At 48.2% G+C, this 13,916-nt stretch overlaps 1 protein-coding gene across 1 annotated transcript; it reads left to right on the forward strand.

Annotated features, from left to right (window-relative positions):
* Positions 1-1,333: 1,333 nt before the first annotated feature.
* On the forward strand, positions 1,334-11,037 carry LOC311343940 (uncharacterized protein; the record flags this gene model as incomplete). Its single annotated transcript, XM_084468899.1, has 14 exons — positions 1,334-1,446; positions 3,051-3,192; positions 3,920-4,033; positions 4,961-5,155; positions 5,536-5,713; positions 6,117-6,300; positions 7,219-7,316; positions 7,486-7,769; positions 8,049-8,097; positions 8,185-8,361; positions 8,880-9,007; positions 9,469-9,695; positions 10,110-10,394; positions 10,602-11,037. Exons 2-14 carry the CDS (start codon positions 3,091-3,093, stop codon positions 11,035-11,037), a joined length of 2,457 nt encoding a protein of 818 aa, XP_084325025.1. The 5' UTR covers positions 1,334-1,446; positions 3,051-3,090.
* Between the last annotated feature and the right edge of the window lie 2,879 nt (positions 11,038-13,916).

Consider the following 13,916-nt stretch of genomic DNA (forward strand, 5'->3'; position numbering starts at 1 on the left):
CTATTTTATGGTAAACAATGGACCTGCATTGATAGGCCTATAATTATTCCTACATTATATTCATGTCAAATGTGGTTTACCATTTTATGTGCATTTTACATTTTTTGGTAAATTGAATTGATCGGTTTTAAAGGCCTTAATAAGGATAATTCACTAACTAAGGATTGTATTTGCAGCTAGAAGGTGCATCATCTCAGAACACAGGCTGCTGACCTTCTACATCTGACTTCACACAGCCCCTCCGAAATGTGCCGAGCGACGAGACGATGAGGCAACACGTGTCCTAGAGAAGATGACAGGAGACACACACCAGCCTGCCAGAATCACAACAAACACACAGTCCGTATGTGTGCACGTGTTAGTGTGTTTGTATGTGTGTGTGTGTGTTTGTGTATGTGTGTGTTTATGTGTGTGCGTGTGTTTGTGTGTTGTGGCAACCCGCCTTGGGGAGTGAACCGCCTTGCTCCAATCAGGACCTGATTTAACCAGGCAAAAGCCAAAAAGGCACGTTTATTGCAAAATCAAAAGTACAAAGATAACCAAAATCTGGGAGGAATTGCCGGCCCCGTCATCTGGACGGACCGGTCTCTCCACACAAGAGCCCTGAATGAGTGGAGAAGCAGCCTATTTAAGCCCTGCTCCACCTGCTCCTCAGGTGCTCTGCATCTGAGCTAATTGGCAAGGCCGGGTTGCCACAGTGTGTACTCGTGTGTATGTGTGTGCACGTGTGTACTAGTGTGTATGTGTGTGTTAGTGTGTATGTATGTGTACGTGTGTACGTGTGTCTGTGTATGTGATAGTGTGTACGTGTTTCTATCTGTGTGTATATGTGATAGTGTGTATGTTTTCTATCTATCTATGTGTGTGTGTGTGTGTGTGTGTGTGTGTGTGTATGTTTTCTATCTATGTGTGTGTGTGTGTGTGTGTGTGTGTGTGTGTGTGTGTGTGTGTGTGTGTGTGTGTGTGTGTGTGTGTGTGTTGCAACCCGGAAGGCTGAGTGAACCGCCTTCTTCCAATCAGGACACTGTCCAGAGCTTACTCAAGCCAAAAAGGCACTTTTATGTATGTTTGTGTATGTGTGTGCATGTGCGTGTGTATGTACATGTGTGTATGTCCGTCCTCGCATGCGTGCACGACTGCAGGCTGGTGTTTGTTAATGAACAGCTCAGAAAAGAGGTGTATTTATTCACGGCTCCAGCAGCAGCAGCAGCCTCGTACGTCTGCAGGAACCGCCGGCGCCGGAGAGCAGAGAGCAGTGCTGATTAAAGATGGATGCGGAACTCGTGTCAGGAGGCCTCTGGGCGGGCTGCCAGGGCTGTCAGCCGCTCAGGTGTCAGCGGCTGGCCGTGGCAACGGGAGCAGAGAACAGGAGATCAGCAGGAGTATCACGTCCTCCCGGGCAGACAGGCCGCACTCACCGTGGCACACCTGGTCCAGAACAAAAAGGTAAGATGTTTATCCCGCTGTGTATGTTTTGTCCTCATTAGACTGAAAGACAGTTCTTGGGATTGGAGAACTAAGGGTTTTACAGACGTAAGGATCTCTGTGGAGGATTGGATCGATAGTGGGTGATCGATACACACTAATGAGCAAGAATTGTATGAGCCTGAAAAGGGGTTCTCTGTTCATAAATGATGGGAGGGGTGTTTAAAGTTACCCTCGCTGACAGACATGTCGTCTAATTCAATCTGCATGTGTACCCGTGGCGATTCAACTTCATGAAAATATCAGCTTAAAAATAGCAGTGAAGGGTCCTATTGAACAGTTACTGAATAGAAAACCACAAGGAGAAAAACAGCTCAGGCTTATAATAATGAGACATTGTTCCGGCCTATTGTTGGAGGGAGGAAACAGAGACTTGAAACGGCTGACCACAATACATCTTCAAAAGACCAAATAGAGCTCAGTCAGGAGGACTCCTTCTGCTGACTCATCCCTTAACCACCAGACCTGCCGCACATCCGCTGGTTTCTGCATGTTTACCAGAGTAAAGCCGTCCGTTGGTGCTCTAAAAATAAACCCAGCTAATATATTCCCACCATGTGCTCCGAGCAGCCACTAGAAGGAGCAGGAGAAGCGTAGTTGTCGCGTGTGACGAGGTAAGGATGCTAAAGCACACCAGCCTTGGTTGGTGGTTGAGCGGTCAGTATGGTAGACTGCATGAGAGGCAGGCTGTGGTCACCGGTGTTAGGATAAGGCCTATCTGTCACCAGCTGGGCTGAGGTTCACTCATGCACGCAGGTGAGCTTGGGTTACCGTTCCCTGCTTGTCAGCCGGTCTGCTTCCAGTTTCAGAAGCACTCAGCCCCGCAGATGACAAAGCACTGCGATTGAGTTGCACACGCTGCAGCTAATATGCTGACAAGGAGAAACACTGGACGTATGTTAACTTATGGGGGGCTTGCCAACAGTAGAGTCTGGTTCTGTGTTACCCTACTTCTACTGGGGTAGGGATGTATGATAATTGGACAAATGATTGCAAAGGTTATTTACAGCAGCCTATGCCTGCATATGCTTTTAGCAGTCATCATATTACTCTCAACCCTAATGCACTTATCGCTTGAGCTGACACTTTCAGCAACAAATGACAATAATGAGGAAAAACTTTTGACTAATTTTGTCAGATGAAAAGGCCAAGGTGATCTAAAAAGTGTCTTATGATACTTTTGAGGTCTACACTTCCAGCAACAAATTAATTCATTTTGATTCATTTTGTGAGATGAAAAGGCCCACATGATCTAAGAAGTGTTTTATGATACGTTTGAGGTCTACACTTTCAGCAACAAATTAATGAGAAAAATCATTTTGACAAATTTTGTCAGATGAAAAACCCCATACGATCTAAAAAGTATCTCACGGTACAGGTTTCCACTCAACAAACACACATTATTTCTTCAATAGACCAGTCTGAGTGAATCAAAGCCTTCCTCCCTGTCCACTGATTGCATGACAGAACCGAACCACAATCAACATGCTGTGTTGTTGAGCGACTACAAACGCTCCGTCGGCGCCGAGGTGCACGGAGGCCTAATCAGGGGCTTGGTTCCACAGGAAGATCTCCGTCATACCAGGGGGAAGGAGGGATGAGGTGATGGCTTCTTCTGGAGCCGAGTCACCACGACGACGCATGGTCAGGAGGACCCCCGGCAGCAGAACCCTGCTCCAGGACCTCCTCTACAAGGGAGGCTCACTCGTAGGTGCTCTCCATGACCTCCTGTACAAGGGAGACTCACCCATGGGTGCCCTCCAAGACCTCCTGTACAAGGGAGACTCATTTACATTTACATTTACATGACATTTAGGGCATTTAGCAGACACTTTTATCCAAAGTGCATTACAATTAGGACATTTGTCAGAAGAAAGAGAAACAATATATCTCTGTCGGTACAGTGAGGATGTTCATAGAACCAAGAACTGACAATTGTTAGGTTAACCCATTCCCTGTATACAACAAAGATAGCTAGAATAAGATGCTACACAATGCCAAGTACTATTATTAAGTGCCAGGACATACAACGTACAATAAGTGCGTAAGAGGGATGGGAGGGGGTGGGGGTGGGGACTAGGACAAGTGAGTCTTGAGTCTCACCCATAGGTGCCCTCCATGACCTGCTGTACAAGGGAGACTCACCCATAGCTGCTACACAACAAGCACCTTGCTGTCAGCCGCAGGCTGTGTTTCTCCCCACTAGCCTGCATATAGATCCATATGTTCCATATTCACATTCTTATTTCATATCACTGTGCTGGAGCTCCTGCTGTGACCCACATTTCCCATCTGGGATTAATAAAGTACAATCCTATCTTTATGGGTATTAACGCACTGGTGTCATAACAGAGTTGGCTTCTCTTCTCTCGTTTCCATAATTCCCAACTCATGTACAGTAAGTAGTGTGACGCAGTGTTTGGCTTGTTAACAGGCCCCAGGTGAGTTGGGCAGGGAGCCCAGGCTGATGCAGTCCATAGCCAGTCTGATGAGGGGACAGAGTCAGCTGCTGCTCCTGGAGAGACCTGATGCCGTGGAGGTCTACAAGGTCAGCGAGCCGCCTGTTATTCTAGCAACGTGACACCCTGCTGTGCTGGGCTGAGATACAGTGGAAGTTAACCCACCGTCACATGCGTATACACATGCACACGCGTGCACGCACACACACACGCGCGCAGGCACACACACAGATACAGAAACGCACGCAGGCTCACACACACACACACACACACACACACACACACACACACACACACACACACACGCATGAACACACACATCAACAAATCAATATCAATAACTGTTATCTAGTCTAGGCTAATACAATGAACAGGATGCAGACGGTGAGGGAGGACATCGGAGCACAGTTCCGGCCAACAGATAACAAGCTGTCAACAAAGCATCTCCTGGCATGCAACACTTTCCAAGAAGTAGTAACTAATATTTAGCAAGAACATGACCACAGAGCTTGTGTTCCAGTTGCAGGTCTGAACAATGCGTCGGGACTCGAGATGCAGTTTGTCTGAAAGCAGTGCGTCTGAAAGCAGTCACCTGAACGCAGTGTGTCTGAAAGCAGTCACCTGAATGCAGTGCACTTGAATGCTGTGCGTCTGAACACACTGTGTCTATATGAAGTGCGTCTCAACACAATGTGTCTGAACACAGTGTCTGTGGTGTGATCTCCTTCTCCTGAAGAGCCATGTTGAAAGTGTATCTGAGACAGCACCAAAACCTATTTCCGCGAAGAGACACAAACCAGACCTATCCTCACCTTGGACCCAAAGCACAGCTAATGGGGAAAATTGTCACTTTGCTTTCTTTCATTTACTTTAATACAATCACAGACTCGTTGGACTGTGCTTTGATCGATGATGAAAATGTGTTTATGCTCCCGGGTGCTTTCTACGCCGTCCCCAGTGAATGCTTTCATGTGTAGACTAATACAGGGCCCTGTTTATCTGGGTGTTTCCTGCAGCTTAACAAGCCACCGCTCCGTTCAAAGGGAGCTGCTGCCGACCAGTCGTACCTGCCGAGGCTACCCAGAAGGCCCTCCAACCTGGCCTCTTTGAGGGCGTCCCTGAGCAACTCCTGTCCCTACCTGTGCGACCAGCGCAGAGGCAGTGTGTCCTCCGTGTGCTCCCAGAAAACCGTCAACTGGAATAAAAAGCCGGTAATTAGAAAATGTAATAAAAAATTTAAGAAAAAAAAGGTATGACTCAAGACTGACTTGTTCAGAGTTCACCTAGATTCTGCATAGCTCCCCCCCCCCCCCCCCCCACCCCAAACCCCTCTTACGCACTTATTGTATGTTGTACATGATGACATGTACATGATATATTGTTGTTTCTCTTTCTTCTGACAAATGTACCCGTTTATCCAAAGATAAAAGCATCTGCTAAATGCCGGACAAATTGTCTTTGATATTTACGTTAAAAAAAAATTGTCGGTTTAAGTTTTTTGGCCCAACGTTATCGACCAATTGGAATCCAGTGTTTAGTGACGCTGTGTCAGATACAGTATGACCTCACCTTACGTCTCTTCTGACGACAGAGCAGCCTGAAGGCCCTAGCGGAGGCTAAGAAGTCCAACGTCACCGTGACGATGACCTACCTGGGGCTGCGCCACGCCCGCTCCGGCTCAGGCACCTTACAGGACGAGCTGCGGGTCCTCCAGCAGGGGAACGGAGGGGAGAACCTCTGTGTGTTCAAAGGCCTGGTGACACCAGGAGGTAAGTGCCGTGAACCGACCGGTGAAATTCAATATTGCGTAAGTCGGCACGTACTTTCATCCAAAACACGGTTAATGACTTGCAGGGTTTGTTTTTTTGTGGCAGTGTTTGAGCCATGCTGTACCTTCTAACGAATACAAAGATTATGGGTCAATTATGATGTCCTAACAGCATGCTGTGCCTTTTAACGAATACGACAGACCACAGACCTGCGGTACCTTTTAACAAATACAACAGACCACGGCTCAATAACGGGGCTCTTAGCGCCATGCTCTTACCTTTTAACGAATGCTACAGACCATGAATGGTCTGTCACCATTATGTGCCCTTCTAGATTTCTTTGGCTTGAATTCATGCTCTCAACCTGAAGTTGTGTTTTTTTTCTCGGGTTCTCCTCCTGCAGACCAGTTCCAGTTCCTGTCCCAGAGACACCGGGGGTACCCCTTCAGCGCCACCATGTACGTCAACGGCCTGATGGCCGCCCGGATCAGCTCCTGCTGCGAGTACCGCTACTCCCCGGGCTTCCAGCAGGGACAGAGGAGCTGCTTCAGACTGGCCTGGCTCTCCGGAGGTCTGCCCTGCCACAGGTGTCCGCCTCCCACTTACCGTTCATGTGGCATAGGAATTAAGGAGTCTGCGCACTGCCCAGAGAAACACCAACACCTCCGGTGAGGTAGGGGTGGTGAGGGTGGAGTTGAGTAGTGGCTGGTGATCGGAGGGTTGCTAGTTCGATCCCCGTCTTCTCCTAGCTGAGTGTCGGGGTGTCCCTGAGCAGGGTACCTAACACTAATTGCTGCGCCTTGCATGGTTGACTCTGCCGCGAATGTGTGTATAAATGGCTGCAAGTCGCTTTGGATGAAAGCGTCTGCTAAATGCCCTACATTTAAATGAGTCTAATTTAGTCTCATGGCCTCAAGTCTTCTGGTCTGGGAGTAGGAATGTGGAAGGTCCCAGGATGTGCTGGTCTTAGTCTGGATGCTCCTGAACCCAGTCACCTCCACACGGTGACTGGGTGACGGTAGGTGGCAGGACTGGCTGATGACGCGGGTCCACTTCCCGACCCCACGAGATGAAACCATGATATTAAAGATCAATATTCGCCATCTGCAATAACGTGAACTCAACTGTTAACTCTGTTTACTTATTTATCGTAGCTTACTTTGTATTATTATATCCGCTCTTTGACATTATATATTGCTTTTATACCTTTGCTTTGTGCTATTGCAATGTCCCCCTTTTGCCGCAAACGTCTCCAGTGTGGAATTAATAAAGGATGTTATGAAACAGAAAGTAGAAAGCACAATACCTTTTCCCATCACATTTGGTTCCACCATAGATTAAGTGCAGAAGGTGTATTTTCTCTTCTAAAGACGCATTAGATGCATTAAGACTGTATGCAGGTAATATAAGACGACGATTAATTCACTGTACCTTGGCTGTGGAATCGTGTTGTGAGAAAAATAAAGGAGTCAAAATACGAGCAGAGACTTTCTCATCTCTTTCAGATGTACAAGTCTCCGAAACAAATACGGCTCCTGCCAGCAGCTGAACAATGGCACAAAGGAGAATTTAATTCCCCCGCTAGACCGGAACGCTGGCAAAGGTAGAAAGGCTGCAAATGAGTGTCTCAATTTTCCATGACTTCCTCCTGCTTATTCATCAAAACATTTATTGAGAGCAGGCCCAAATCTTTGTTTCCAATGGACAGTTTCCACGACACAATACCGCACAGAGCACTTTTCTTAAACCCTCGTCTAATTTCCTTGGAGTAGACCCCGACGAGGAGCATCAGTCAGCCCCCCCGCTCCTCCCCGGCGCAAAGCCAGAGAAGAAAAAGAAGAAGACACTGAGACAGAGGACACGGGAGCACAGCCGGGAGGTCAGCTGTCCGTCCACCGACAGCGAGGAGGACCCCGCGCCCGCAGCCGCCAAACACTCCTCCAAGCCCAAAAGACGCAAGGGCCGCTCCGGTCCCAGGGAGGACAAGGGTGGGACGGGGGCCACCAGTGGAGAAGGGAGGAGGCAGGGCGGTAAGGTGGACCCCAAGGAGACTCAGGTGCTGAGGGGCTACGACGGCAGCAGAGCCTCCACACACAAACAGGTCCAAACAGACCAGGAGTCGCCCGGCCAGGGCAGGACCCCGCGTCCCGCGAGGGGGGTGGTGGACTCTGGGAGGGGGGTGGTGGACTCTGGGAGGGGGGTGGTGGACTCTGGGAGGGGGGTGGTGGACTCCGGGAGGGGGGTAGTGGACTCCAGGAGGGGGGTGGTGGACTCCGGTGAGTGCAGTTCATCTGACTTCCAGTGCCCTCTGCTTCCTGCTCTGTTGTGGTCCCAGATCTGTGACCACAACAGAGCAGGAAGCAGAGGGCCTGGCAGCGGACGAGGTCGGCCGCTGTAGCTGTTTTCCTTTAGATTTGTTTTTTAACGGACAGAAGTTTCCTTTCTCCTCCATGTTTTGGTCGCCCTCCAAGGGGGTCCGCAGGACAAGGAAGCCCTGACGAGGCACAAAGCGGGAAGAAAGACGGAGCCCGGAACAAATGAGAAAAGCAGAGATGGGGATGGAACCAAGGACTACTATGAAGAGTGTTTGGACATGAGTGCTGCACTGGAGCGGCGCCCAAACCAACACAACTGGTTCAAGGCAAACAGTATGTATAAAGTGTCAGCGGACGAACCCGGTGACCATCCAGCTCTTACATAATACACTCCAGCACTTTATGGGGAATTATGTAATATAGTATATATAATCCAAACTTGCTTTATTCAGCATAAGTTGTATCCTGTTGGGCTTTTACTGACACACACACGAGTACACACATGGAAACACACAAACACACATACCACATCCTTATAATTGTATCCTAACCCTTATTGTTAACCTTTTTTCATGAACAGTACTTTGAATGAATACGATGAACGACACACTCCATGAACTACACCATGAATTACACCATGATCTGCACCATGAACTACAACATGACCTACACCATGAAATACACCATGAACTATGATGAACTACTCCATGAACTACACCATGATCTACAACATGAACTACTCCATTAAATACAACACATGCCACACATTAACTAAACCATGAACCACATGTGTCCCTCTGCCATAGTGAAACCCACACTCCTACTAACCTCCTGACTCTCTGTGTGATAAGTCCTGGAGCGGTGTCGTCTGAAGAAGAGCCTGGCGGCAGGCCCCCCGGGGACCAGCTCGGACCTGGAGCCCAGCGAGTGTGAGAGTGAGGAAGTGGTTCCCCCTGAAGAAGAGCCAGCAGAACCAGAGGTGGAGGAACCCCCACCAGAACCAGAGGAGGAGGACCCACCACCAGAACCAGAGGAGGAGGACCCACCACCAGAACCAGAGGTGGAGGAACCCCCACCAGAACCAGAGGAGGAGGGCCCGCCAGCGGAACCAGAGGTGGAGGGCCCACCAGCGGAACCAGTGGTGGAGGAACCCCCACCAGAACCAGAGGTGGAGGGCCCGCCAGCGGAACCAGTGGTGGAGAACCTGGGAGAAGATGATCTGCAGACACAGGCAGGACAAAAACAAGTAAACTGACCATTCATGTTAACATTAAAAAAGCCTCATATTAACACGTACAAAATAGCACAAAAAATACACAAAATGCAAACAATCACTAACCTGTGTTTAATTCCACCTTAAAAGAAGGAAACTTTCACTATACTACGTTTAACCTGGCGGCGCCGGCCTCGAATAATCCACCCGTGTCCGTGTTCCGCCAGCAGCTGGACGCCATGATGGCGGTCCTGAACGCGTCGGACGAGGTGGCGCAGCTGGTGCTGAGGAACACGGGCCTGACGGACGACCTGCTGTGGAACCTGGTGGAGGTGCTGAAGAGGAGCCCCTCGGAGGTCACCCTGCTCAACCTCAATCTCAACCGCATCGGGCCGTTCGGAGCCCACGTCCTGCTGGACCTGGTCAGGGCCAAGCCCCAGGTTAAAGGGATACAGTGAGTTCTGGTGACCCTCTTAGAGAGATGGGGTGTGTCAGTACTGGACACCACCTCTTCATGTCACACACATGTGTACATGTATGTAGATGTATGCTCACCCGCAGATGTATGCACGCACGCACTCACATACGCACGCACGCACGCACGCACGCACGCACGCACGCACGCACGCACGCACATACATACTCACATACGCACGCACAAATCAAAATAACAAATAACAAATAAGGAATATGAATCAGGATAAAAATGTTCAAGCAGGTCAAATATGCAAGACAAAATAATCAAATTCTACTCGTTTTGTGAAATTTTTGTGAAGGTTTCGAATGTGTTTGATAATTAAAGCTTCTGGACCTCTGATGGAAATCAAGCAGCCATCACCTTCCCAGCACTGCGCTCTTCTGTCCACAGCATATTCGGAAACCAACTGCGCGACTACGGCCTCCAAATCCTGGTGAACGGAATAGTGGAGCTGCAGGAGCAGACGGCCAGCGAAGCAACCCTCCAACACACCATGTCAGAGCAGCCCCTCCAGTCAGAGCAGCTCCTCCTACAAGCCATGCCCCTTCAGTCAGAGCAGCACCTCCAGTCAGAGCAGCTCCTCCAGTCAGAGCAGCACCTCCAAGATACCATGCCCCTTCAGTCAGAGCAGCACCTCCAACAAGCCATGCCCCTTCAGTCAGAGCAGCACCTCCAGTCAGAGCAATACCTCCAACACACCATGCCCCTTCCGTCAGGGCAATACCTCCAACACACCATGCCCCTTCCGTCAGAGCAATACCTCCAACACACCATGCCCCTTCCGTCAGAGCAATACCTCCAACACACCATGCCCCTTCCGTTAGAGCAGCAGGTGAACCCAGACCTCCTTGTCAGCCTGAGTGCTACGTGGGGCTCTCTCAGGATCTTCACCCTGCTGGAGCTGGACATCGGCGGGAACGGCCTCGCCAGCGACGGACTGAGGCTGCTGGCGGCGTACATGAGACACTACTCCTTCCTGCAGTACCTGGGCCTGGCGCAGACCAGCGGCGCTGACCTCGCCGCGTGGAAGGAGCTGTTTGACAGCCTCAAGGAGAACAGCTCGCTCACTCACATCGTCCTGGACGAGAGCAGCCTGGGGGACCCGGGGGTGCGGATGCTGGCTGACGTGCTGAAGGTCAGCGTCAGCCTGCGGCAGGTGGACCTGGACAGGAATGACATCAGCGATGTGGGAGGGAACGACCTCATGGGGGCGTTGCTCTGCAGGACACCGTTTCCACTGAGACATCTGAGCCTACAGGAGAATGACATCAGCCCAGGACTCATGAGACGCATACAGGAGGAGGTGAAGAATACCTGACACCAAACAACTCTGTGATGAAGAGTTAGATATAGTTGAAGGTGCTGTAGGTTTGTTTGTTTTTTGGTTGTTTTTTTGAGTTTTAAAGAGCGACAGCAGATAATATTTGCCTCCCTCTCGGCTCCCTCCCGCCCTGGGTTTCTCTGAAGTGATGCATTTACTCCCCTTTGATTGACTGGCAAAATGTCTTCCCTGAACCAATCAAGGAAAAGATGTCTTAAATTAGCAGAAATTAGATTAGCCAGCGATCTAGTATCTAAACAGTTCCATACAGATGCAGGTGCAGTTAACCAGAGCAGATTTTTCACAGGGCATTTAACCAATAGCTGACGGATGTCTTCATAACTAATTCAACTCAAATGATGGCTCTTAAATATTGCCTGCAGTACCTTTTAAATGTAAATAAATGTTCTGCAATACACATTGTTCAAAGAGTATTAATATCTTCACATTAATCCCCAAAATCAAATATGCTGCAGTGATCCGATGTAAAAAAAAACAGAATCTCCTGCTTCTAGGCCACGGGTTCTCATAGCGCCCCTGATCCCCCGATACTAATCCCAGATAAGCCCCTCAACCCACAGAAACCAGATCATTCATCAAGTATGACAGGATGTCTTAGGGGATGTGTCCCACAACCTATGCCCAGGTTTTCGGTTCCCCTCTTGGCAGGGCTGTGAAATGACCCAGTTTACGACAGTGGCGGCCTTTAACATCGCAGAGAATGTTCTTTTTCACCAATTACCACGTCTCAGACCAGAAAAACATTAGTACGATTTGTTGTTCAGAAACTGCCAAGAAAGAATCCAGCTGGCGCTGGTCTTGGTCCTCCTTGACTAGAATGCTGCCAGTTAGAACCCGCCACTGTGTTCTGAGGCTCAAGTGGAGCCCACAGGAAAACACAGATCTCCTGCTCCTTCCTCTGCATGCCCAGCCCTGGACGTACAGCGTCCTGTATGGTAGAGCCAGGCCTCATTAACCGCAGTCTGGATAGGCTTGAAGAGAGCACTTCTATTTAGATGTGATTCTGGTCGCAGGCAGTTTCTTCTTCTTCCTCTTCTTCCTCCACTTCTGCTTCTTGATTGCAAGAATTTATTTATTAAGACATCTTTTTCTTTTCCGAAGCTCTAGAAGTGGTTTGTTGTTCCAAAGTATAACGACAAGATAAAAAAAATAAAAAATACGAAACACACTGCATGTTTAGCTGTCGCTGTCTCTGTGGTCAACAGACAACCGATCTGAGATCACACCCCAGTCCCCAGTCTGGAGATCTGTAGTCGACAGGCCACTGATCTGAGAGCAGTCCCCAGTCTGGTGAGCCATAGTCAACAGGCCACTGATCTGAGAGCAGTCCCCAGTCTGGTGAGCCATAGTCAACAGACTGGGCCAGTCAAAGGTGCAGAGAAACTAGGGCCACTGCACACACACTCTGACGCAGTCGGTCGTTGTTCTTTCAACGACAACATTTTGAGAATAACCTTACGTATGATCAAAGCTTGTCATGGCATGAACAACCCCCACTGAATGCTCAGAAGGCTGCCAATAGGGACTCGGCTGAAACCTATCCTTCCACGTTTCATCTCCAGTCTCATGGATTAACTCCCGCTGTGATAACAGTCCTCTGGAACAGCTTTGCCGTGGATGACAGACAAATGAGTCTGGCGCACCTGAGGATTACAAACCCCAAAGTTGCAATTTCAGAGGCTAAAGTTTTAAACTCTGCTACATCGTACCATAGACCTAATTCACCTAGAACTTTCATAGGTAGAAAGTTATATGCTAACCCTAACCCTCTTATCCTAGCTATCTCTGTTGTATATGAGGAATGGGTTAACCTAACAATTGTAAGTGCTTGGCACTTGGTTCTATGAACATCCTGACTGAACCGACAGCAATATATAGTTGTTTCTCCTTCTGACAAAAGTACTTTTTCTAAGTCGCTTTGGATAAAAGCATCTGCTAAATCTGTAAATGTAAATATAAAATGTAAACATAAAAGATTCTGGTAGGTTTCCCCACCCAACCAACCAATATCGACACTACTGCACAAGGGCCCTTCCATATCAACACACGCATACATGTGATACAGTGCAGGTGTGGTCATGCAGGCTGATCCAGCCCTATTCATTCGAGAACTTCATTAACTCTTGATACTGAGAGTCCTGCGATATCGATAGCCTGCTGTATTTCACTGCCTCCTGTAGATCAGTCATCTTTTGTCTCTGGGACAACGTCACCTTAAACTACCTTGAAATTAACACTTCCCCGAAAAAAAAATCGCAAGCTATTGCCACAATATTACCTGTTCCATCTCCCTTTTAAAATAAACACAGACAAATGTTTAAGTGAAGTGAGAATTGTGTTTTTTTATTTACTATTCATCATTCATTTTATTAGAATTTTCTTCTCTTTTTTCTTCTCTTTTTTTTTTGTAGATATACAACTACTACATAAGTGGTAATCTCAATGATTCTCGTTTTGTTCTCTTTGGCGACACCTTTGGTGATAAGCAGTAATTTTCAAACAGTGACCCCAGGTGATAACATTTATAATACTGCCAATGCAAGGGCTGTCATCAGCAATCCCCATTGTGTTATCTCATTCTGTGATAGAAAGTGACTCAACAAACAAAAAAAAAAAAATTAACATTAATATCTTTGAGATGACCACTTTAATCAATGTCAGTAAAAATATGTCAGTCAGATGGTTATCTCGTATCCAGCAGTCCTACTATGTTATAGCACAACTTCTGATCCAGCAGTCCTACTATGTTAAAGCATAACTTCTGATCCAGCAGTCAGAACTTCAGATTCAGCAGTCCTAGTATATCAAAAGAGAGATCCTGATCCCGCAGTCCTACTATGTTATAAAAGATTGTC

The sequence above is a fragment of the Micromesistius poutassou genome (genome assembly GCF_964030765.1).
Source record: "Micromesistius poutassou genome assembly, chromosome: 5".
NCBI lineage: Eukaryota > Metazoa > Chordata > Actinopteri > Gadiformes > Gadidae > Micromesistius > Micromesistius poutassou.